General features: G+C 30.4%; 1 protein-coding gene and 1 pseudogene across 1 annotated transcript; both read right to left on the reverse strand.

Annotated features, from left to right (window-relative positions):
* Positions 1-6: 6 nt before the first annotated feature.
* Positions 7-1,427, reverse strand: LOC112712588 (rhomboid-like protein 19; annotated as a pseudogene).
* An 8,766-nt stretch (positions 1,428-10,193) lies between these two features.
* Positions 10,194-17,470, reverse strand: LOC112712589 (uncharacterized). Its single transcript, XM_025765516.3, has 16 exons — positions 16,601-17,470; positions 16,000-16,175; positions 15,667-15,832; positions 15,426-15,478; positions 14,886-15,029; positions 14,645-14,749; positions 14,427-14,552; positions 13,547-13,747; positions 13,059-13,165; positions 12,808-12,970; positions 12,597-12,662; positions 12,119-12,212; positions 11,854-11,966; positions 11,419-11,489; positions 11,111-11,261; positions 10,194-10,991 (listed from the first exon to the last, which is right to left on the reverse strand). Exons 1-16 carry the CDS (start codon positions 16,956-16,958, stop codon positions 10,575-10,577), a joined length of 2,511 nt encoding a protein of 836 aa, XP_025621301.1. The 5' UTR covers positions 16,959-17,470; the 3' UTR covers positions 10,194-10,574.
* Positions 17,471-26,362: the final 8,892 nt, after the last annotated feature.

A 26,362-nucleotide genomic window follows, 5' to 3' on the forward strand; every position in this document is an offset into this window, starting at 1 on the left:
ATAGTACGATGATAATGGATTTTAAATACTTACAGGTAAGTCTCCTGCGTCTTAATGTAGTATAAAGAAATAGCAGTGATGAAAATACACACAGAAGTCAGAACGTTAACTATAAAGATAAACTTTATGAATTCCCTAGGACCCCAAACTGGTTCGAGCAGCTTCCCAATGAACAGAAGACCAAGGTGTTGACCACTACCTATAAAATAATATGAAATTGAATGTTAATTGTGAGATTTTCCTTAATGCAATAACAGATTCAGGATATACAATGAAGAAAATATAGAAACTTAATTTGAAGGAACAGTAAGCCCATACCCCATATATAGATTGTTCAATGTAACCAGCTGTAATAAGGTTCCAGCCAAATGGGATTGTCCTGCAAAATGAAACCACAGGTAAGTAACTTCCAAATAAAAAAACTCTAATTATCAGTGGTGTGAATTTCAATAAGGTGTGATTTCGTATTTTCATGGTTTGAATCCTTGCAAGCATTGAAAGGACAATAACTCTACACTAAGCACGCCTGCAGTAGATTGAAGTCTATCTATTTACTACTTCTATGAAGAGAACTTCATCATGACAAATGCGAGGAAAGGTACCTCTCAAATCAAATGCAGATGTCCAACACAAGACACAAACACCAATAGTTGAAGATGCAAATTTGCCGAATGATTTTAGGGTCACAAAAACAAGCAATTATCCACAAAAAAACGCAACACTCAAAAGAAAACTTAGTTGATGATGCTTCCACAATACTATCCAAAATTTGAGTTGGGATCGATAAACAGGAAACAGTAAGCATATCAAGTAAAAAGCACTTTACAATTGTATAATAACACATTGACATTTTACCAAACAGATTGCGGTCAGAAACAATGAACTAAGTAAAAATAAACTATGGCTCAGAAACAGTGTGACTTGACTAGAAAGACTGAGACTTCGATGCATATACACGAGAGCATTTATGTTTGTTTGGATCAATGAATGAGAGACCTTGCAGGAATGAGAGCGACGTAGGTAACGGCAGAGGGGAAGACGGTAACGACAATGTGAGCAGCAACGAGCACCACAACGAGGCCTTTGCAGAGACGCGTGAACCCTGACATCGAGAACGGGCTTGCGCCCTAAACCGATTGCAATTGGAATTCAAATTGGTGAGTGTGAGAAAGAATAAAAAAGAACGAAAATTGAAAGCAAGATCTGATTTTGATTCTGATCTCAGATAGAGAGAGAGAGGGAATATACCCCTGAAACTGAAAGTGGAAGCGGTTGAGTAGTGCTCATGAAGAACGAATGAGAGTGAATGTGATGAAGAGATTCAGAAGAAGAAGAAGACGACGATGAGATTCAGATTTGAGAGAGAAGAAAAGGTAAGTTGCAAGGTGTGGGAATGGTGTTTATGCTACACTCTCTTCTTCCTTACTCCTTACTCCTTACTCCTTAATTCATTCCATTTATGAAATTAATAAAATTTGGACTACTTGAATTGAGTTAGTCAAACTTTCTAGAATAGAAAGGTCATGATTAATACCTTTATTAATATTAATCAACACATTACATTAATATTTTATTTTTAGTAGATATTTATATGTAATTATCTTTATATGAAATTATATTTGAAAAAATGTCATCAAGGTCAATATATTTTGCTAGAGTTTTTAACTTAATAGAATTTGTGTGATTAAAGTCAATATTTTTACACATATCATAATTTCACTTTTAACTCAGAGTCATTATACAACACAAGTTCTTCTCTATCATTTTCTCTTATCATTACCTCCTGAATCATGGCAGAAAGTGGAAGAAATTTAATTCTTCTGTTTCTTTCAGTAATGAAAAAAGAAATGATGTAATCCAATTGTCAAGAGAAGAATATAAATGGGCTATTCATAATTGCATTAATAGTCTGGTTAAAAATTTTTGTTGATATATCATTTTCAATGAAATCATTAATGGGCGCTTAAAATAATTTGGGGGAGACCAGTAAGGCTTCGAGTAAAGGAGATTGATCACAATCAATTCCAATTCTTCTTCGATAACTAGTAAGATGTTATGAGAATTGAGAGAGACTTTTCATGATTTTCAAAAACTATGCTCTCCATGTCCAGCATTAAAAAGAGGGGGTGTGCATTGAAAAATAACTAATCAATGAGATACCAATATGAGCCTAATTTTAGGAGGTTTTAAAACGCTAGAGGTTGCTCGAAAGCTTGGTGAAGGGTTCGGTAAGGTGATGGATGTGGAACTGTTTGTTGTTAAAGGGAGAGAGACACATATCATCAAAGTAAGGGTGGTTATTGATGAAAATTGAGCTGTAAAACACTCTCTTAAGGTCGCTAGTCCTGACAAGTCTCTAATTGGAGTGGTGGTTCGATATGAAAGACTAAGGACGGTGTATACGTATAGTGCCACTATAGGCTATGATAATAAAACATGTGTTGTATTTTGGGAGGATATAAAAAAAAATGTTAAGAGAGGATAAGATAGGAGAATGGATCAGAGCTGATCAAATTGGTATAAAGGTGGAGACTAAGAAGGATAAAAGGGACAAAGGAAAAAAAGAGCCTTCAAGCGAGTCAGCCTCTTCGCAGAAAGAAATCGCTCCCAAAACTTCTTGGTAGATGAGTTTTTAAACTTCGGTGTCAAAGACAAAAAAAGGTATGATCAATGAGTAAATAGTCATGTCAGGAACAAAAGACGATGAGAAAAAGGAGAATAATAAGAGTATAGAGGATGCTATGGTTATAAACTCGAATTAGATTCAGTTAAGAGGAAAAGTAGTTTCCAAACGAAGCATGCTAACACAGGGGTCCTAACTGAAAATCGCATGCTAAGTACTCCTACTGCTGAATACTCTGTCAAATATAAAAGGTTGAAACAAATGGCTAGATCAAACCATGGAAGGATGGAGATGCTGTTTGGGAGTAAAAGAAGGGCGAAAGATGAACTGAAAATAATTTTAGAATCATTAACTGGAGGAGTTGTTGGAGATATGGATCAAGAGACAGTGGAGGGTGCCAGCTGTTCAATGGCATCCAATGGCATCCAATGCACCATGAAAGTCCTAATGTGAAACTGTCGGATTTGAAGAGACCCTTGACAGTCCACAATCTTAAAGGGATGTGTCAATCCCACTCTCCCAAGATGATTTTTCTCTGTGAAAGTAAAAACCAATATCAAATGGTGGAACGTAAAGTCAGATCATGCGAATATCAAAGTTTCACATTAGTGGACCTGAATGAAACATCAAGAGGAATGGCTCTAGCATGAAAAGATTATGTGGAGGTATACATTTTGGTTCAGAACTCTTTTTCCATAATTGCTTCGATTAAAGATAAGAATAAGAATATGAATTGGGGGTTGGTTGGAGTTTACTTTAGCACTAATGAACTAACTCGAATCAATCAATTCGAAGAACTCTCTTCTTGACTTCAGCAATTTGAAGGTAGCTTTATCATTTTAGATGATTTCAATGCAATTACAAATTATGGAGAAAAAGAAAGAAGAAATATGAGGTCTGATGCCTCCATTAAAAATTTCAATGATTTTATTGATGATAATCAATTGGTTGATATTGGGATGATAGGACAGTGATTCACATGGTCAAATAGGAGGGCTGGAGAGGTATTAATTAGGGAGAGATTTGATCGTTTTATGGTTGAAAGGGGTTGGAAGAAGACTTATGTAGATGCGGTGGTAAAAAGATTATCAGAGAAAGGTTTGGATTATACTCCTCTTTTACTTGATTCGGATTCTCCAAGATGGTCTACCAAAAGAAGATTTAAATTTTAGAAGTGGTGGTGCAAGATAAAGGATATAATGGCACTGATAGTGAAAGTTTGGAGTATGAAAGTTAATGGTTCACCTATGTACGTTTTGGTACAAAAATTGAAGTGTTGTAGGCACCATCTAGTGGAGTGGCAGCAGAATAACAAATTCAACTCTAAAAAGATAGTTGAAAAACTAAATCTTAAGTTGGAACAGTTGAGGACAGTGGGTTATTTTGGTGGATCAGAGGTGTTAGAGGTATAGAAAAGATTAGAAAATGAGCTATCAAAAGAAGAAAATTTTTGGAAGAAAAATTCAAAATGCAAATGGATGAAAGAAGGGAATAGCAACACAAAGTTATTTCATCAAAAGTTTCAAGCTAGAAATCGAAAAAATAAAATTTGGGGACTAGTTTGGAACGATAGTGAGATAGCTTCAAATCCACAGAATATTGTTTAGGTAGCTGAAAATTGTTTCAAGAAAATATTTTCATCCACTAACCCATTAGAACCTGGTGACATATTCAGCGATTTCAGTCCTCCAGTTACAGTTTTCGTGAACCGGAGGCTAATGAGATCAATCTCTAGGAAAAAAATCAAGAGATCCACTTTCAGCGTTTGTCCACAAAGTACTCTAGGTGAGGATGGCTTCACAGCACGGTTTTTCAATTTTATTGGGACATTGTGGGTGATGATATTTTTAAGGCGATTCGTAACTTCTTTGGTAGAGGTAGAATGCTCAAGGTGTTTAACCATACATAGATTTGCTTGATCCCTAAGATCCCGAATGCTAGAAATATGTCACAGGTCAGATCTATTAGCTTATTATCAATCTTTTATAAGATTATTTCTAAAATTCTGGTATATAAACTTCGGGAGTTCATGAATAATTTAATAAATCCAAATCAGAGTATGTTTTTTAAATGGTAGATTAATTTCTGACATTACTCTAATAGCTCATGAATGTATGCACTACCTTAAAACTAAGAGGTGTGGCTTGAAATGTGAAATGACTATAAAATTGGATATGAGTAAAGCATATGATAGAGTTGAGTGGAGTTTTTTATGGTTCATCATGGAGAGAATGAGTTTTGGAACCAAATTGGATTTCTTGGATTAGAGAACTAGTCACTACTGTTTTTTACTCTATTCTTGTGCAAGGTCAACCTTATGGATTTTTTAAGTCAACAAGGGGTATCTGACAAGAAGATCCCTTATTACCTTATCTATTTCTATTCTGTGTGAAAGGATTATCCTATTTGTTACACAAGGCAGAACAAAATAGGTCTATTCAGGGGATTTAGATTCACAGAAGGTCTCCAATAGTCAATCATCTTCTCTTTGCTGATGACTCTATCTTATTTGGGAAGGCTAATGAGAAATCATACAATAATATCCTATCTCTACTCAATGAATATGAGATGCTTAGTGGGCAGAAAATTAACCTCCACAAATCAGCAGTTTTTTTAGTCAAAATATCTCACTCGCCATAAGACAACAGCTAGTAGAATTACTTAACATAGAGTATGTGGGAGCCCAAGATAAATATCTAAACCTTCCATCCATTATTCAGAGATTTAAAAGGGCTGCATTCGGTGCAATAAAGGATAAAATTTAGAAAAGAGTTCAGGCTTGGAAGAGGAAACTGTTATCAGTAGGTGGCAGACATGTTTGTATCAGAGCTGTCGAAGAAGCTATTCTAATATATACGCTTTCATGTTTCAAGCTTCCAGATTCTCTAGTGGAAGAAATACATAGGATTCTAAGATAGTTTTGGTAGGGTCAGAAGAGAATGGAAAAAAATGACTTGGGTTAGTTGGGATTGTATGACCAGACCAAAAAAAAAAGGCGGATTGAGATTTAAGGATCTCAGAGCCCAAAACCTAACCTTGCTGGGTAAACAATTTTGGTGAATTACTACTAAATCTAATTCGCTACTTGCGCATATACTCAAAGGAAAATACTATAGATACACTAACTCCCTTTTTGCAGATAAAGGAAACCAACCTTCCTAGGATTGGCAAAGTCTACTAGAGAAAAAAAAGTGGTAGAAAAAGATTTGAGATGGAGTATAAGATCTGACACAAATATGTGTATTTGGGAGGACCCATAGTTACCTCCACCCTCCCTTTTTAGACTCAATAACAACAACAATCCAGTAACAAACATCAATTGGGTACATGATTTACTTACAGTGGATAAAAGATGGAATACAGAGCTAGTTGAAACAGTTTTTTTCCTTGAGCTCAGTTCACAAATTCTCTCTCTGCCACTGAACGACGATGGTGAGGATAAGTTTGAAGGAGACTAGAACAAGAGGAAACAGTACAATGTGGCCTCGGAATATTGGATGGCTTATGATTTTTTTTTCATGCGCTAGTTGAGCACCTTCTAACGGTGATGATGAATTCAACGTTCTAGAAATCAATTTGGGGGGGTTAAAATTATCATCTAATGTAAAAAATTTTCAGTGGAGAGCAGCTCATAAAAAATTATCTGTTAGTTTTCTTTTTGTTAGTATTTGGTGTTTATCAAAGTGAGGAATCTCATTTTTTTTGTCTTTGACCTTATAATAGATTGTGTATTTCTTTTCTACAAAGCAATGCAATTACAAATTTTTAAAAGAAAAAATTGATACTAAAAAATTATTAAATAATTTAATATATTTGACTAAATTGTTATCGAATAATTTTTATATATGAATTTTATATAAAAATAATTGTATATAAATTTTTATTTTTATATTATTAATATTTATAGTCTAGAATTTAAATTTTGATATTTAAAATATAAAATTAGCCAAGTATTGTTTAAAATAATATATTTTGTTGGTTATGCAGTGTTAATTTTTTTTTTTCTGTATTAAAATTTGAATAAAAAATTATTTTATTGTTATAATTACGAGAGTTTTGAAATTTGGAAGTAGAGACAAAATGTATATAAATGTAGGTTTGGTAGTGATTTGACAAATAACACACCTTAAAGTTGGTATTTAATTATGAATCTAATCATGTACGTGAAATATTACATAAATATTTAATTTATATAAATTTTATCTTCTTTTTTTTTTTTGGTGTTTGACAATTTGTAAAACTATGTAAATGATCAAATGTAATTAAATTACTGTGTAATAAATTTTATTGTATTAAAATTAAATTCTAATACAAATATATAAAACAAATTAGAGAAATAATTGTAAATTAGACGTGTAAATTGTAGTTACTTCTGAATTTTTATTTTAACCTACTTTAAGTTTTTATCCTTGTTTCCATGATGAATGATCTATATGGACTATGAAATATGAATCAACCAACTTTAAGAATGGAATTATTCCACTATATTGAGAAAAAGAAGAAGGAATATGAATGAATCTTTGTTAAAGGAATGAATAGTATTGTAGAAGCTCCAAGAAGAAGGAATACTTAGGTAGTGTTTGTTTTTAGATACTGAGACAGAGACTGAGATACTGAGATTTAGTATTGTGTTTGTTAGTTCAGAGACTGGTATTAAAATTTCGGTCTCTGTCTCCAAAATTTCAGTATTTCAGAACCTCTAAAAAGTAGAGACATAGGGGACCGAAATTTTTAGAAATGAAAACTAAAACTTTAATAACATTTTATACATAAAATACTTTCATTTTAATTAATTAATTCCAATTTTACCCTTTGTGCAAATTAAATTAGAGTTTTATTCTTGTTTTAATTCCTGTCTCCCATTTTGTACCAAACAGAATACTGAAATTTGTTTCAATCCCTGTCTCTTAGTCTCTGTCTCTCAGTCTCAGTCTTTCTATCTCTGTCTCTCCACCAAACACTACCTTAAAGTCTTAAAAACATTTCAATAGTTGAAACTAAGGCTGGCAATGGCAGTTTTTTGCTCTAATTCCCGTTTTGTCTTACAATAATTTGTATTGAATCTGCTTCGCTACTTGCAGGTAATAAAAGTTAAATTCTAATCCATATCTGTGGTATCCGTCTTGTCCCTAGGCGCTCCTATAATTATTAAAAGCTAACAAATAAAATTAAATTTTAATATTTATATAATCATCATTATACATAATATAAATTAAAGTAAAAATTTAAATATAATACAATATTATTAATCATTCATTAGTTATTTTATATATATACCGAGACAAATTTAACCTAAATTTGACTCCACTCAAGAACCCATCCCATTAAAAATCCGTCTCGATGCGGGACGGCAATTACCCGCCCCAAATAGATAGAGACAAAGTGAGTACCTACAGATTCGGATGGTATTGTCATTCCTAGTTGAGGCTGCCAAATCATCCTAAAAGGAGTGGAGGACCACCATGGCCACAAATATGTAGGACAATGTTTACAACGTGCGAGGCATGATGTTGTTTCTTCTCAATGAGTTAGTATCTTTGTAACCTTCAATCTTATTCCATTCTTTTATTTGCATTGTTTGTGATATTCTCAATCTTATTCTTCTTAAAATCCTTTTGCATGTGTTGCATTACAAACCAAGGCGTAGTTTTATCAATTAAGGCACATCAACTTTAGTACAAGGCCACCTAAGCACTTCCAATACATAAAACAAACATTTTGTATTTGTATTTACTCATGTCTTCAATGGTAGTACAAACAAGGTGACATTAATTTATACATTATCAATATATATATTTTGTATTTTATCGTATATTTTATACAAGTAATGAATGGATGATTAATTTTTAGGGTAATAATTGGTCCATATGTTAGCAGCATTTGAAACCATCAACAAATTTGTATTGCTCAATCTGTGTCTCAAAATTACATGCATGCGTCCATATTGATTCTGAGACATTCTATCTTCTTTCTTTTTTTCTTTCAAATAAACTATCATCAGAAAACATTATAAGAACCAAAAAGAACAATACATTACTTCTTAGAATATATATATATAACCTTAAGTTGATGAGTGACACATACAATAGAAGATTGGTAGTAACAAGAATTAGAATGAAATAGAGTCAAAGGATAAAGCAGTAACTTGAAATACATGTTGCTCAGTCTGTTATGCAGGTAATTAGCATATTAATTGAGTTTGTTATTGTGTCTCAAGTCTATATAAGGATGAGTTTCTATTGATATATTCAGAGAAGACAATTGTCAATCAGATCATTCATTCAATGAATAAACATTTCATTTTTCTTCTTCATTCTTTTTGTTCTTGTATGCTAAGCTACATAAATCTCTTCATGATAATATTCCTGGGACTGAAATTCAATTTGGTTCATTTCCTCCTTCTCCTGCTACTTTAAACAAACATTCCATGCAAACAAGATCAAAATCTGATATCTCTAAACCACAGCATCATCTTCTTTGGATTTAATAAATAATGTTCCAAAATTTATTGACAAGACTTTACAGTTCCCTCACTGGCATCAAGCTATGCTTGAGGAATTAAATGCTTTGTGTAAAACACAGACTTGGACTCTTGTGACACCTATACCAGATCAGAAAATTATTGGTTGTAAGTGGTTGTTTGCTATCAAAAAGTACCCAAATGGTACTATATTAAAGGACAAAGTTAGATTAGTTGCTAAAGACAATCATCAAATAGAAGGTATTGATACCTGCCACCATCCGAATTATGATCTCTCTTGCTTTAACTTTTAATTGGTTTATAAGGCAATTCGATTTTAATAATGCATTCTTAAATGGCGAGTTAAATGAATTAGTTCTTATGAGGCAGCTTCCTGAATTTCATAAAGGTGATTTACCTCAAGGATGCAAGTTAATTAAATCATTATATGGATTGAAATGGGGCCTGGTTCATCAAATTATCTTCTACTTTGTCTACTTTTGATTTTATAAATACCAGATTTGATCCATTTCTCTTTGTCAAACATGTGGTTATTGTGCTTATTTGGGTTCGAATCTGATCGTGGTCAAACAAGAAACAATCCTCAGTCAGCAGATCAAGCACTGAAGCAGAATATAAAGGATTAACTGCTGCTGATTCTGAGGTTATTTAGGTACAGAACATATTGAAAGAGTTGCATGTCCTAGCTACTTCTGTATCAGTTCTTTAATGTGATAATATCAGTGCCTCCATGCTTGCTGCCAATCCTATACTGCCTAGCAAGACTAACCATTTTGAACTAATCTTCACTTTCTCCGTAAAAGAGTGAACAAAAAATAGCTTATGGTTGTGCATATTGCGGCTAATGATCAAATAGCTAATATATTTACAAAAAACCCTCTCTCAAGATGCTTTTGAACCATTTAGACACAAACTCAAAGTAACTCCCAAAGTTACTATCAGTTTGAGGGGGTGTAATAAGAATAAGAATAAAAGAGTCAAAAGGTAAAGCAGTAACTTGACATACAAGTTGTTGAGTCTGTTATGCAAGTAGTTAGGATATTAATTTTGTTATAGTATCTCAAGCCTCTATAAGAATGAATTCCTATGTAATCAGAAAAGACAATTGTCAATCAGATCATTCATTTAATGAGTACACATTTCACTTCTCTTCTTGCTCTCCATCATATTCATTGCTAAGCTACACAAATCTCTTCAAGAAGGACTCTATTAAACTTTGCAATTTGCATGGTACTGTACATACTCGTAGGTTAATCTAGTTCTGGACAATAGCAACATAAATCCAGAGTGTAAAGATATCTCCCCACATATATATATAAAGTAAATGAAACTACAACACAGTGTAATCCTATGCCTATATTTCTTCACATTGGCCCCAAAGCCAAAACATTCAACTACACTATAAATACAGTTACTCTTGTTAGAAGTGAGTAAAAGATAAGAATGCTCTCTATAAGTTCGAATAAGATATCATGTACTGACTGCATATCTCTTCGGAGTGTCGAATAATGGGACCAAGTAAGCTTCGGAAAGGAGCATAATCGCCCGGTGGCAAGCCATCGTTGAAGCCTTGATCATAATAACCATAGAAGCCAAGCAGAGCCGCAGCATCAGTATTTTATCGCTGCTTGCGGATTTTAGAATATGGGAGAATATCAACCTTAGTCGCCGATCCCTAAAGAGGGAGTTATAGTCGTATGCAGGAACGGACGATCTAGGGGAGAGACCTGATTCTCGGCTGCTAGCGGAAAAGTGAGCAGCTGTAATTCCTTGTCCAAATAATTTAATCATCCATTGGCACATTGCATCTGTGATGATCTTGCAAAGTTGTTCACGGAAGAACTTCCCCTCCTTTGAGACCATTGCTTTGATCAATGAAGCTCCATTCTGTTCATTCCGTGCAAACAAGTATTTTAGTGAATAATATTTTTTTTATTGTGGGCCACACAAATCTTAAAATGCTCAATGTTGAATGAAGTGTCCACACAAATCTTAGAGGAACTCACAGCAGTCATGAGGAGTCTTCTTAGAACTACACCATCTTTGGATGGCAAAAGTCTCAAGACCAAGTATGCAACATCAAATGTATCAGTGCCCTTATTCAGTGAATTATCAAGGGATATCTCGCCGTCTGACGCTACTTGTTGCAAGGCTTTCCTGACATGGTATCAGAAGAATTAAATACTAGGATTTAAAAAACTGGAGGGAACAAGGAGCTTGGTCGAGAGTACGAGTTATATTCGCTTGAAGGTGAGAGTGGGAGAAGGACACAGGAACTACAGAATCGCCTCAGACGACTGCTATTTTGACTTACCTAGTTGCCCCTACTCTCAAGAATAGGGAAAGCCTTTGCCACTGGAACTCCTTCTTTCTGTTTAGAAGCACCTGTAATATGAACATGACAAAAATAAAGCCCTTTTAAAGGTAGTTTAATATATATTGAGAAGAGACTACATATATTGGTCATGGTTACAACAAAAACTCCATCAGTGAATTTAAAACAGCTAAATTGGTTAGATAAGACGTGTCAAAAGCGCGCGCAGTTGGGGGGCGGGGGGGTTGTTTACGGCTAAACATTAACTAGATTCTAATATAAAGGCCTATTCATTTTTCTTCTCGTTTGTTCTAGAGGAAAAGGGCTCAGGATCTATTCTCAAGACGTTAAAGCAAACAACTAAACATGTGATAACATGATAAAGTTTTTGAGGAAAATTGGCACACAGCTCTATTGTTCAAGGGCTTATCATACCGAATGAAGTATATTCCTTGTTTCAGGTGAGTTTTCCGTGAGAAGTTTCCGGACGACATATGGGTATGCAGCCTCAAAAGTCTTGAAGTTTTTATCAGCAGCGATAGCCAAACCTGAAAATTTTTTGAAGAAAATCTGAGTTGAATACGATGAAATGTGTATCTGAAAATCAGCACATGTAAAATCATGCGTGATGAATAAAACTAATAAATATGACAATAGATAAGCATCCAAAAGTAGTTTACATGTAATATGGATAATTTACCTTCAAATGAAGCTAGGGATCGTAACACAAGTGTATAATATGGTGGCATACGGAAATGATACTTGAGTGCCACAGACCAAATCTTTCCAAGAACCTTGAGGAAATTTATTGAAAATTTCAGTAACTGAAGATAAGTAGCTTACAAGAGCAAAGATAATGATAACTTTAGAAGGGATACTATTTACACATGACCATTACATGGCAATTATTACTTTTCTTATGTACAACTGTATAAGACCAACTGATCAATACTCAAAGTGTGGTTGATAAATAACCAAAACCATATATCATAAAACAATTCAACTTTCACATGGACCCGCCTTATTAACCTATTATAACCTGCTGGCAGCACTGCACATATTTCAAGCACTATGTGAAGGACCGAAGGTAGTTCTAACAAAAACAGTCCCCACTATGCAAGTGCCTCTTCAGCATAAACTCAATTACTATTTGATGCTTGTTAAAGAATGAACCTCACCCTGCTGAACTTCACATCAGGAATTCCATCTTTAAACTCTACTTCTCCCAAGGCCTGCTCCAATTCCTGAAAATATAGAGATTTAGCAAATTAGTCATGTGAACAGAACTTTCAATGGGATGCAGTCTATATACAAGGAAGAACTGTTTGATATGAGAAACATATTCTTATTGTTGTCACATGATTAAATCTTGCAATTAAAGTATTATACCAAAGTAACAACTCGGATATTTGTTCCTGGCCTCACAACATCCATATCCATCAGCGATCGGACAAGGGATGCCCAGTCACCATTTACTATATGAACTATTGAAGCCAGCATTGCAAACTGATGCCTTTTTTCCATTTGACAAAGCAAACCAAAATCCAGAAACCTAACACACACAACAGGGAAAACCTAAATTATTTTAGTGAAGGAAAACCATAATTCAATCAGATTGGATGAGGAAGGAATAAATATACCCTAGTTGTCCTGAGGAAGTGTAACGCAAGTTACCAGGATGTGGATCAGCATGTAATAAGCCTGTTTCAAGTAGTTGCACCAATGTTGCTTCAACACCTTTGCTAACCTGAATTAAGCAATGTGTAACGGATGTAAATATTCTTTGCATATGAAGCTCAGATACCAAACAGAGCAAAGTTTTAGTAGAATCAGTAATTCTTAACTGAAAAGAATTTCAGTTGAGTAATAAAGGGCCAAATAAGCTAATTGAATATTGATTAAGCAGTATTTAGATTTGAATTGAAATTCATTGGTATTAGAAGGCTAAAAGTTCCCATGTCACTCACGCGTCTCTTGTCAATCTAGTGGAAAAAATATTGGTTATATTCAAGCATTTAATGGGATCTAAGGATAAGATAACAGTCCTATATTATCCAGATGCAATATATACATGATTTTTTGCACAATTTCCAGAAAAGAAATGGATGCTGCATTTGTGTTTACGCACCATATCAAGGAGACGCCTTTTTGCATCTACTTTCTGCTTTTCTGCATATTCAGAGACATTTCTAGCTGATGTCCCAGTAGATGCAGAGAGCAAATCTGTTGGACTTTCACCAACCATCCACTCCATGGTCAGAACTCTCTTTCGACTCAAATGGTGAAACACCCTTGGCACGCGCATGAAAGTAAAGCGAGAGTGAACTTCCTGAATTAGAAATAACATGATACGAAAAAAGTGAATACAAAGAGAATATTGAATAAAAAAAGATGAATTGAAGTTAAAATAGAAAACAAAAGGGATAGAATGAAATTAAATACAAAGAGAATTACTCTACTTTTTATCCAATTTCTTGAGGCAACATGAAAGGGACTCACTCAACCTAACTTGTCTACACCATAATTTGATAATTGAATTGAAGGAAATCACTCAACTTTCTACCCAATTCTCTAATGCAACAAGAGAGGGACTTACTCAACCTCACTTGTTCACACCATGGTTTTATCACGAAACCAAAAAGTGCTTTGGCACTCCTTTAATCACTCAATGATGGCTACAATAGTTTAGAAGGTATTTATACCCTCTTATTAGGTCAAAATAAAGAAAACCCTAAGCCTACTAACATAAAGTCCAATCTAATAACTAATAAACAAAATCAAAATACATGAAATTCAATTGAACATTCTAATATTTAAAAATATAAACTAATAACTACTAAATAATACTTAAAACTCTTCATATCACGAACATTTGAAGCACGTATTATAACAAGTCAGCCAAAAGAGCAAAACACTAATGAAAGTTTTCATTAATGCTCTAAATATCCAGTTTATAGATCTCCTCATTATGTAAACTCAATCCAATTAATATGAATGTCATTCATTACCAGAAATTTTGAAGCATTTGCAGCCTCTAAAGTGTAATCCAATTCACCAACAAAACCTTTCCCAAGCTCATCAGCATATAGGCGAGGGTCACTCTTTCTCTTGGCAATCTTTTGCAGCAGCCCTAACTGAACTTGTTAATATACACATTAGATTAACATTTAATGTTGGATGGAACAATAATGGTGAAGAACCAAGGTCAACAATAGTCAATACAAACCCCAAGGCGAAGAATATAGACATCTCGCACCACCACATGGTGCAAATTAGGACGCTGAACTTTCACAGCAACATTAATGCCATTCGTAATACGAGCAAAATAGACCTATAAATTACAAATAAAATAATGAATATGACATAATCACAGCAATAGTTCATCTTAATGAATACAGCCACATGCATCCACAATTCACACCAGTAATACCTAATTATGCATTGAATTCTGTCATAGCGAAAGGTACCTGACCAAATGATGCAGCAGCTATAGGTTCCTCAGAAATGTAACTGAAGTATGACTCTACAGAAGAACCTAATTCTTCCTCAATAATTTTCATAGCAACATTCCTGGGAAAAGGAGGGATTTGATCATGCAGTTCAGACAACGCCTGCAAGAAGAAAGTATAGGAATAAATTGCCAAGACAGTTATCCAAACTCAAAATCTCAAAATGTAAATAGCATTACAAACACGATGAAATGGAATTATGTTGTACTTGTACATGGCCCAAGAAAAAGAGTTCAGCAGATAGTCAGAGGTAGACGCCATATGAGTCTAAAATAGAAAACAAAAATACCTTTTTACACTCAAATTAGTATCACTGCTAAAGAACATATTTAACACTAAGTCACGAATAATTTGACTTATAACCATGTATTATCTTCATCCAACAAGAGATTATGACTGCTCATAAACCAATAATAAGCCCTTCCTTTGGAATTCATTGCTAGAAAGATATGTCCACCAATAAGAAAATAGCAAGAGAGATACAGTTTTTAATCTAACCTTGGACATCTCAACACCAATGATATCTGGTCTTGTAGAAAGGGACTGACCAACTGCATCACCAATCAAATGAATGTAACAAGGATATTGGTAACCTTATGAATGTATGACATAAATGAAGAAGCCCATTTTTTTTTATGCAATATGCACTAAAGGAATCATATAAAGCATGATATTGAAATTATGATGGAAACTCAACTCAAAAATTATAGTAAGATGTTGAACAGATCAAATTCCATACCTTTTATAAAGGTTGGGCCGAGATTAAGCATTGTTTCCTTTAACACCATCCCAAAATTATAATCGGAGGTTTTATCATCCAACTCCTCTTCTGAACTTAGTTGTAGAAACTTTCTAATCCCCGAAGTTCGAATATTGATCACAGCAGCGGCAAAGGAGGAAAATACCTTCCAGTATAAAATATAAGTCAATATGGACTCACTTCAACAAAGAGCCAAGAAACGATTGAAGGAAACATCTAATGACAAATCCACTAAATATAACATAGCGCATAGCACACCTAACCAAATGATGTGGATTTATGTTTATTTATTCAAACTGTCAAGAGAACTACCTCAAGAACCCGAAGGCCCACCACATGGGGCCTGACACTGAAGTAGTGAGCAACATCCTGAGGGTCATAAACTTCAGGAAGGGGCTTAGACCACATCTTAGACAAATAATACAAGTAACCTGCATATGCCTCCAAGGCCTTGAGATCAGCCATTAGCAAATCCACTGCAGTCAGTCCTGGAAGACAAAAAATAAGATAAAAAATCAATCCGTTATTTATAGAATGAAACCGCATTTAGCTCTAAAAACATAGCTCCTAACCAGGAGTGGAAATGAAATAAATATGCTCAGCTAAAGCTTGGGCTCAATGAAAAGTGAACTTAATTCCCATGATTGAGCTCATATCACTGGAAATTCGAGTGCAGCTCAAGCTCAAGAACTAATTCAAGTTAAATTAAACCTTTCGATAATAATAACCACAATAATTAAGGAATCCAATTGAAAACAGCCAACGGTAAAGTTAACTAAGTTGCAGCTTTCCCCTTAACATTTCAAGCAATTTCAAACAATACCCAATTCATAAAGCTGAATTCCAAATCGAATTAGGCACATATTAGCACACCCCAAATGAAAAAGGACAAAAATTTATCATGTTTGTGTACCTGGGTACCAAGGTTGAGGCCAAGAAGGAGAAGAGTAAGAAGGAGCAAGAGGATCCTCAAGGTGGCGAAGCCATACTATGTCGTCGATTTTCTTGGCAACCTGGGGAATGCGGAAGGCCTCAAAGGCCCAAGTAACTCCGCTATCGATCCCTCTCTTGAGGAAATCCACGTCCTTGCGAACCACGTTAGCGAAGTGGCTGAAATTCCCAAAAGCTCCCGGCTTTTTCTTGTGGTGCTTCTGCTTCTTGTGGTTGTTGTGAGGGACGAGTCCGGAGGAGGCGGTTGCACGGACGGAGAGGAGGGAGGAGATGGGCGGGGACGACGGCGGCTGCAGGGGCGGCGCAATCACCGCCGCCATGGAAGAAGGGATTGGTGAAGTGTGAAGCAGGTGTGAGTACGTGAATGGTTTGTGTGGGTTATGAAGTGACACGATATGATATGAATTATGATCCACAACTTTGGATTTCCGATTGCTATTTGCTTCATTGGCCTATCAACTATCAAACTATTCAACTACCTTCATCTTCATGATGCTAAATTCCAGACAATTGATTTCTCAATCATGTCTATCAATAAAGATTAATGACTAAAGTTATTAAAATACTAATACTCTTTCAAAATTAGTTAACAACTTTTTCACCTTTTAAGTACCAAGATTTAGATGTATATGTGGAAAAACAAAGTTTTTAATGCGAAAACTTATGTAATATGAATGTTTATGGGCGGTTTAACTTTTTTATGATAAAATGATCATATTACCAAAAAGATCACATTAAATAAAAGTTAAAAAATAAATATTTTATACATATATAAATAGAATATGATCTGAAATCATATATACAATTAATAAAATTTTTTTTTAATTGATAACACACTCTTCTCTCTTTTTACATACATTACTATATATTAGTAATATATATATATATATATATATATAATTTCTATTATATTAAGATACTAATTATAATAAATATTAATATTAGAATCTTTTATTTATATTTTTTTATTTTATATTTATTTATTTTACAACAAAAATCTAATTTTATACCGTCATCAATTATATATATATATATATATATATATATATATATATATATATGACCATTCACATTAATTGTAAAAAATAATTAATATTTTATAAATGGGAATTGTTTATTGTATAAATAATAAAAAAATTTTAATTTTTCTTTTACCATATCTTTTAATTTGGTACATCATAGATCATAGACTACTTCTAAGCTCTAGTTTAAATTTTTTGTTGACTGCAATATAAAGTAAAATTAGAACTTTCAACTTTTTTTTTTTTGGGTCTTGGAACTTTCAGCTCTTAATCCTATAAGTATAAATTGTATAAATATAGATATGATTTTTTTTGTTCATATTATTTTGTTGTTTTTTGTTTTTGTTAACGTTCATATTATTTTGTTTGGTTCATATAATTTTGGTTTTGGACCTGGTCATATAATCGATTCTTTTCGTCATTATTGTGTTTTTGGTCAGGGTTTTTGTCCTTATATTAACAATATGATCCTGAAAGTTTAATGGGCTTTCGGTTTACTAGAAACCCATTATTGACTATGGGCCTTGCAAAATTTCTTTAAAGAAGAAAGGTTGATTGGATCTTACTGAAAGAACAACCCAGAGCTACCAACTGATTTGTAGTGTGAAGTTGAGAGTAAATCATCCAACCTGGTATCTATCTAATCGTTTTTGAAAGATAAGGCAATTTCTGTTATAAAAAAAACTTTACGGCCCCTAACAAAATTTTTTCAAGACAATACGATCATAGTAAAAGAATTTAATGTTGTGGACTTTTATTTGTAATTTGTAGAAACTTTAAATTTTCACAAAATTTGATTTTTCAATAGGATGACTACCATTATTATTATCACTGTTTTTTTTAATTATTATCATTATAATTTATATTTTAGCTATTTCAATTATGTAATTATATCATATCATTATCATTATTTTCTCTACCGCCATAAATATTGATAGCAATACCACTTCAACATTACCATTCTCTTTTCTTATTTTTTTGTGCGAGGTTATTTTTTCTTTTTAAAAAGTTTTTGTATTGTAATTTCATTTTTTTCTTGTGATATCACTTTCGACAATAATTCTTTTTAACTAGAAATGGAAAAACTCTTTAAAACGTGGGAGTTCTATAGGACTATCTCAAATAGAATTCCGAAGATAAAATTTTTTTTCTGAATTATCTCAAATAAAACTCCGAAGATAACAATTTTTTTCCACGGAAATAGAAATGTGGGCCAAAATTCTTCCGAGACAAATGTGAAGCTCGAGCGGAGATCCCACCACATCCCCGCTAATCTCCAAATTATTAAATTTATTTAAATACCTTCAATAATTTATTTCTAATATAAATTTTTTAGTCATTTCACGTGTATATATATATATATATATATATATATTTGAAAAACCTAACCCTAGTTTCAAAAGTGTCTTTCCTACTCTCCATAACACTAATACTGCGTCGTTCCACTTTCCAGTCACCCTAGAAGGTCAAAACTTGCAAATTCCAATCTCCCAAAACATCACAACCATACCCCTCCTGCACTCATGCTAAGTGCTCATCATGTCATCATCCCCTCGTCATCTCATTTGTCTCTTATCGCTGCATTCTTTTCCCTTTTCACCGCTGTGTGAATGACTGATTGTGTCCTTATATGTTGTAATAATATATACTTTTTTTTATTAGAACTTTCATATAAATGATCAATATAGAAAGATGAGAGTGGAGTCCTGCAGAAAATGGGGATCCATAGAAAATGAAGATGGACGCAATATTATCCCATAACAAAATTTGAGGCGGAAATGGAAAATAAATTTAGAGGCGGAGACATGGGGAGCGAAAAAGTATCTCCTGCTCCCGTTCTATCCCGTTATTATTTCTATTCTCCACTTAATCATCACTAGTAAAAGAATTTTTTTTTAATTATGAATAGTTTGTGGAAATTTTAAATCCCACCAATTTAATTTTTATTATTATTTAACAAATATTTTAATAAAAAATCATATTATTTTAAAATAATTTTATTAAAGGTTAAAATATTTTTTTTACAAGATCACTTTATCCTTTTAAAAAAAATAGACAGCAATCAAGTTTTGTGGTTACTCGTTTGTGAAGTCGAATGTAGGTTTAGAAGTTTCTTTAACTGTATAATGTTTTTATGATTAAAAGTGTAGATTTACTTTATACAATTTAGTTAATGATTTGGATTTATATGACTAAAATAAAGTATTTAATCAAGTATAAAAATTAAATTCATTCCTGCTGATGTAGGAAAGGATCAAATGATTTTTTTTTTTTGGAATTATCCTATATGTGCAAATGTCTAAAGAATTCTCTTTTTTCCAGAACATCTATATTGAGTTATTGACAAGGGTAAATAATTCCTTCAAAATGGCTTGAATGTCTAGTAATTAATTGCTTAAATAACCCATATGTGCCATATGAAGTAGTGAAAATTGCAATAAATATAATGATAATAATATATATATTAAGCATATGCACAAAGAGTGAGGTGTGAGGGCCTAAAGGGGTTAGTTTGTAGAGCAATAACTAAGAAATAAGGGAAGAAATGAAACCATGAAATCATCATCTTCTTCTTGAAATTATTTTTCACAAATGATATAATATATACACATACATGATTATTTACATAAAAATATTTTTATACAAAAAAAATAACAAAATATAATAGCTTGTTAAAATATCGATTTTAACTCCTATATTTTTTTAGATATTATCATTTTAAATGTGTTAACAAATTCTACAAAAATTATTCTATTAAGTAATTAAGACGAGTTTACGATTTAAATTTTGTTATGTTTCATATTTTATGTATTTAATTTACTCTTTTTATTTTAAGTATAATCTGAATTTTTGCTATTTTTTCTAAAAATTATTAGATAATTTAATTAAATTACTTAACACAATACATATTAATCTCTTAATTATTATTTTTATATAAAAATGTTTTAAGAGAGAGAAAGAGATGGGAGTGAAATTAAAACATGGATAGGCCCCCCAAACTCCTGAGCCCTTTTACAGGGAATGGCATATGCTCTTGTGGTACTTTAATTTGAGGATTTATTGATTTTGGTTATAAAGAAACTATGAAATGTACCATTTTCTTTCTTTCTTTTTGGGCACATTACAATAGAAAAGGAACAAAATTGGCATCTCTTATCTCTCTGCACTGCGAATTGACTACACTCAAAGTGCTCTACATATAAAGTTGCATCTCCTTCCACCTTTTACAGTCTCTTTTTTTTTTTGTGATTGAATTCAAATCAAATTGGGATTGGGATCGATCAACAATAATTGAAATGATATATATATATATATATATATATATATATATATATATATATATATATATAATAACATGGTATGTACTTAATTAAAAAGAGACTTGTATTAATGAAAATACTCGATTCCCACATTTGCTGCCTTAAAAGAAATTCTTATGTGTTCTAAAAATAATTATATCTATTAATATATAAATTCATCAATTTTGATGCATTATTATGGATAATTTTATATGTATTTCAATTGCATAATTTTATGTCAATAAAAAAGATACATTGAAATTGAATAGAAATAAAAAGGATAGATTGAAATTGAGTACCAAAAAAATCACCCTACTTTCTACATAATTTCTTGATGCAACAAGAAAGGGACAACCTAACTTGTCAATGTCATAGTTTAAAAATTGAATCGAAGGGACTACTCAACCTTCTACCCAATTTCCCAGTACAACAAGAGAGACTCATCAACCTCAATTATTCACATCATGATTTCATCACGAAACCAAAAAAGAGATTTTAAAACCTCTAAATTATTCTGTATTATGACTATTATAATTTATGAGGTATTTATAACCTCTTATTAGGTTAAAATATAAAAAATTCTAAATCCACAACCATAAGATACAATCTAGTAATTAAATGAACAAAATCAAAATATATCAAATTAAAATATTCTAAAAATATACATTAATATCTTTTAAATAACACTTGAATTCTTCATATTATAAACATTTGAAGTACATATCAATATATATATATATATATATATATATATATATATATATATATATATATATATATATATATATATATATATATTCATGCTTCATACTAAATATTTCATCAATAATAGTAAGTTATTACCTGTACGTAGAATATTTTAAATTTTCAATACAATGTCCGAATTTGATCATGTTCCAAATAAAACAATGCTACTCAATAAAAGTCAACAAATGTACTTGGAGCGAGTGGGGTAACTTCTTGATGACGTGATGGAGAAAAAAAAGTGCTGCTTCTAAAAAATAATAATGACAGGAAATTATTTTTAATGAATTAATATTAACTAATTTTTTCATAAAATTATTTTTTTAACTTTGAGTTTTTAAAAAATTTAGAGTTTATAATTAAGATTTAAATTTTAGAAATTATAAATAATAATAAAAAATAATTTCAAATAATTAGTTCATATTAGCCAAAAAATTAATTCTCTAATTAAACTCTTAAAAAATTATAGAATTTAATTCTCAATTAACATTTTATATAGAGTATATATAATGTAATAATCCGAATACAAAACTTGTAATATACACACTTATAAGATATATAAATGATACATTAAAATTTTTGTAATAAAATAATTTTAGAATTTAATTTTTATTATTTACAAAAAAATAAACATAAGATAAATAAATAAATATTCACATAAAGTCTAAAAAATCTTATATAAAAATTTGTAAAATATATAATTTTTATATTTTTATTTATGAATTTATACTTTTTAAATAAATAATTTTATCAGAATACTAATAACATATTAGGCAGCAACCCCCACTAGTTTGGGTGGAGCCCTATATAGTATATACAATTATGATGATTGTGGTTATATAATGCATGCTTTCTGTTATATCAATGGAATGCAATGCAAGCACAAAACCAATAATTAGGAATCTAATGATTGTGTTTCTTTCTCGTGTTCTTGCATTGTGTATCGTAGGATTTTAGAATTTAGTGGCGACCATCCACCACATGTTAGAATTTAATTTATATTCTATATAATCCAATTTGTTAATATAAAAATTAATTTGAGTGGTATTGTTAATTATTAAATAACTATTTTCAGTTAATTGTATTTGGTTCTTTAATAGAGAGAACATAGAGTAAGTCATAAATATTTTTGAGTTCTCAATTCTAAGTTCTAACTATTAAAATACTTTGATTTTGTCCGAGTTGGTGGTTCAAGCAAATCAGAAGTTTCAAATTTAGATAAAAAAAAGTTTATGATTGGACATATGTAGAACATTATTAGTTTATTAAAAATATTGATATATGTGGTATTAGAATGAAAAATTATCTCCTTCTAACCGTTAAGCATAAACATGTGTTGAATTCTTTAAAACTTGTTTCTAAATTTCGAAATTACTTAAAAGAATTCACAAAATGTTCATACTAATTTTGAAATGCTCAATATTTTCACATAAAGAAAAAAAATTAGAGACTCAAACAATATAAAAAGAGAAAATATTGGTCATCATTTTTTGAATTTTTTTTTTTAATAATCTGTTGAATGCAAATGGGTTTTTAAGATTAAAAAAGATTAATCATATAATATTAAGTGCTATAATGTGATTTGTTGTCAAAGAATTTATTCAAAATGAAAAAGTTGACTATAAATAAATATTTTTTTGAGTGAATACTCCATTCGATTTCTGACAATTATCTCAAAAGGACTACGAGGTTTTCAAAAAAAAAAGATATCCAATCTGTCTCTGATCTTTTTTTGGGACTGATTAGTTCCTGTGTAAAAAAAAATAACGTTAATATGTTTTAGCACGTAGACTAATTAGTCCCATAAAAATAAAGCTCAGAGTTTGGATTGAATTTTTTTTAAAGACTTCGTTATCTTTTGACGTAATTGTCAATACTTTTAAGATTTTTTTTCTATTTTTTCCTGTTTTAAATAAAGATTTTTTTTCTCGTTATTATGGTATTAGTAGTACATTTTGGTATGGAATTGAAAGAAGAGGTCTATATAAGATAATTCAAAAATTTTATCTCAAGTGCTCATGTTGGTAATTTTATTAAACCAATAGTCATCGTATTTTCAATCATAGCTAATTTTTTTAAAACTAAATTTAGAATTTCTAATTTTTAAATCATTAACTGGGATAAAATCAAATTGTTTTAATAGTTCAAATTAAAAGTCCAAAAATATTTATGATTTGTTATTTTCTCTTTATCAAAAAATTAATTAACTGATAATACAATTAACTAGAAAATAATTATTTAATAATTAATAATATTGTCTAAACTAATTTTTATATCAACCAATTGAATCACATATAAAATATAAATTCTAACACCAAATGCACTTGCAATAATTCCATGCCCTTTATTTCTTCTTGCTTGTTTTATGTATTGTATTATAACGTTAGTAATAGAGTAAATGGTTTTATCATTCCTAAAAAATCATTCATTTTTTAAATTAATTTTTGAATTTTTTTAATTAAATTTATCTTTATAATATTTTAAGTTAGTCACATTAGTTATTTTGTCGTCTTCATTATTGACAACGTCAAAATTTATTAATATGACACATTAAGTAATGACATACTAATTATATTATACATTTGACGGTCTTAATTAACTGATAATATAATAAATTTATAAAATTAAATCAAATCAATCTCAATTTGAGAATAATCTTAAGCCATTAAAATATTTCAATTTGAGACTAATTTAATCCGATTTTATAAATTTATTATATTAGCAACTAATTATAACTGCTAGTTGTGTGTTTTGATAATGCTACTACTCTCATTTTTTTTTGTATTTGCATATATTGTTTTAAGTTTTGTCATTAACCACCCTTCTTTTATTTTGTTATATATATATATATATAATTGTTTATATGTCTTTTTTTATAAATTTAAATTAAAAAAATAATTTTATGATATGATATTAGAATTTTTATAATTGAAAAGTATAGAATTTTATTATTATTGTTCCAAAACAAAATAAAAATTTAGTACAAGACAAATATAAAAAATAATTATTTAAATTAGTCTTTGAAATTTATCTTTGTTAGATAATACAGTCTCCTTTCTAATTTAATTTAAAAAGTAAAGTATAAAATAATTTACAAATATTTTAAAAAATCTCAAAATAATTCTTAAAATTTTTTAAAATAATCATTTTAATTAAACGGATCAAATTAAAAAGAGACTATAAAAAAATAATTAAAAATTATTTTGTATATTTTAAAATATTGAGAATTAATTTTTTAATATTATAAATCTTAGGACTGGCCTATACAAAAAGATGTTAAAATTAAAATAATATTTTTTATTTTGTTAACAACATTTTTTATAAAATATTACTAAAATATAAAAAAATATAATTTTAATTTTAACAATATTTATATAATTATCATAATGATCTCATATTATATATAATCCATCCTATAAAAATATTGGAGATTGAAGTTGGTTGTTATGATGGAGTAGTTTATGAAAGTTGCCTCCTCTCATGTGTAGTTCAGTTAAAGCTGCCATTTACAAGGAATATGTAGTTGTCGGGTTCTTGTGTTGCCAACTTTGTACAATTCATAATAAAAGGAGAAATATTATTTTCTAAAAAGTGGATATCACATGAACCAACACATGTATATTCTGTTTTTCTGGGAGGAAAAAATATTTTACAATGACAGATGTTGGAATATATAATAAAGCTATCAAGGTTCTGCCCCCCCCTCTGTGTTCTAATCTTCAAACACCATCAATTTTTTACTTTATTTTTATTTAAAAAAAATTATATTCTGTATTTTCTGATTTTATCTAATTTTTTTCTCAAATTCTTTCATCACCATAAATTTCAACTACACATAGTATATGGACTTTTAATCTTTATATTACTTTATGAGGATATACATTAAAAAGGGTTATATCCAACTTTTTTTTTTTTACTTTTTATTATATATAAAAAATTAAATTGGCCTAACTTATAACCTTAAAAATTAGTTCAAGAGATAAGAATTACTTCGTACTTATAAAAATTATTAGACTTTTAATTTTAGACAATATAAAACTTAATATTATATATAATTTATAAAAAATACTCTTTTCAAAACTTAAATTCAGACCCTTATATTACTAAATTATAAACTATTATTATCTCAACAAATTATATTCTTATTATTTTAATATATTTTTAATAAATTAATAAACACGTTACACCAGTATAATACTTATAAAAATTATTAGACTTCTTATTATTTTCATGTATACATTGTAAAAAAAAAAAAGAGTAATGCTACATGTACATCAAAATTAGTCACCAAAGTTAGCTATTAGTATAAAATACATGTTAAAATATAAATACACATTGAAAATAAATTAAACCGCATATGTATTTATACACAAATATATTAGTGACTGATTTTGATGTGCAAATAGTATTTTTGAAAAAAAAAAACCAAATTACTTAACAAATTCTGTTACTCAGATATGCAATTACTTATTTCAAAATTTAATTTAATAAATATAATATATAAATAACTATGGCCAATTTTTTTTGCTTTTTAATTTAGTATGAAATTTATCAAACTTACATTTTTAAAGTAAATATCAAATAATTAAAAATTATATACTTTTGTACTTTTTAAATTAAATATTAATTTTTAACTATTTTTTGACAAATTAAATATCA

Source organism: Arachis hypogaea, chromosome 9, assembly GCF_003086295.3.
Source record: "Arachis hypogaea cultivar Tifrunner chromosome 9, arahy.Tifrunner.gnm2.J5K5, whole genome shotgun sequence".
Classification (NCBI taxonomy): Eukaryota; Viridiplantae; Streptophyta; class Magnoliopsida; order Fabales; family Fabaceae; genus Arachis; species Arachis hypogaea.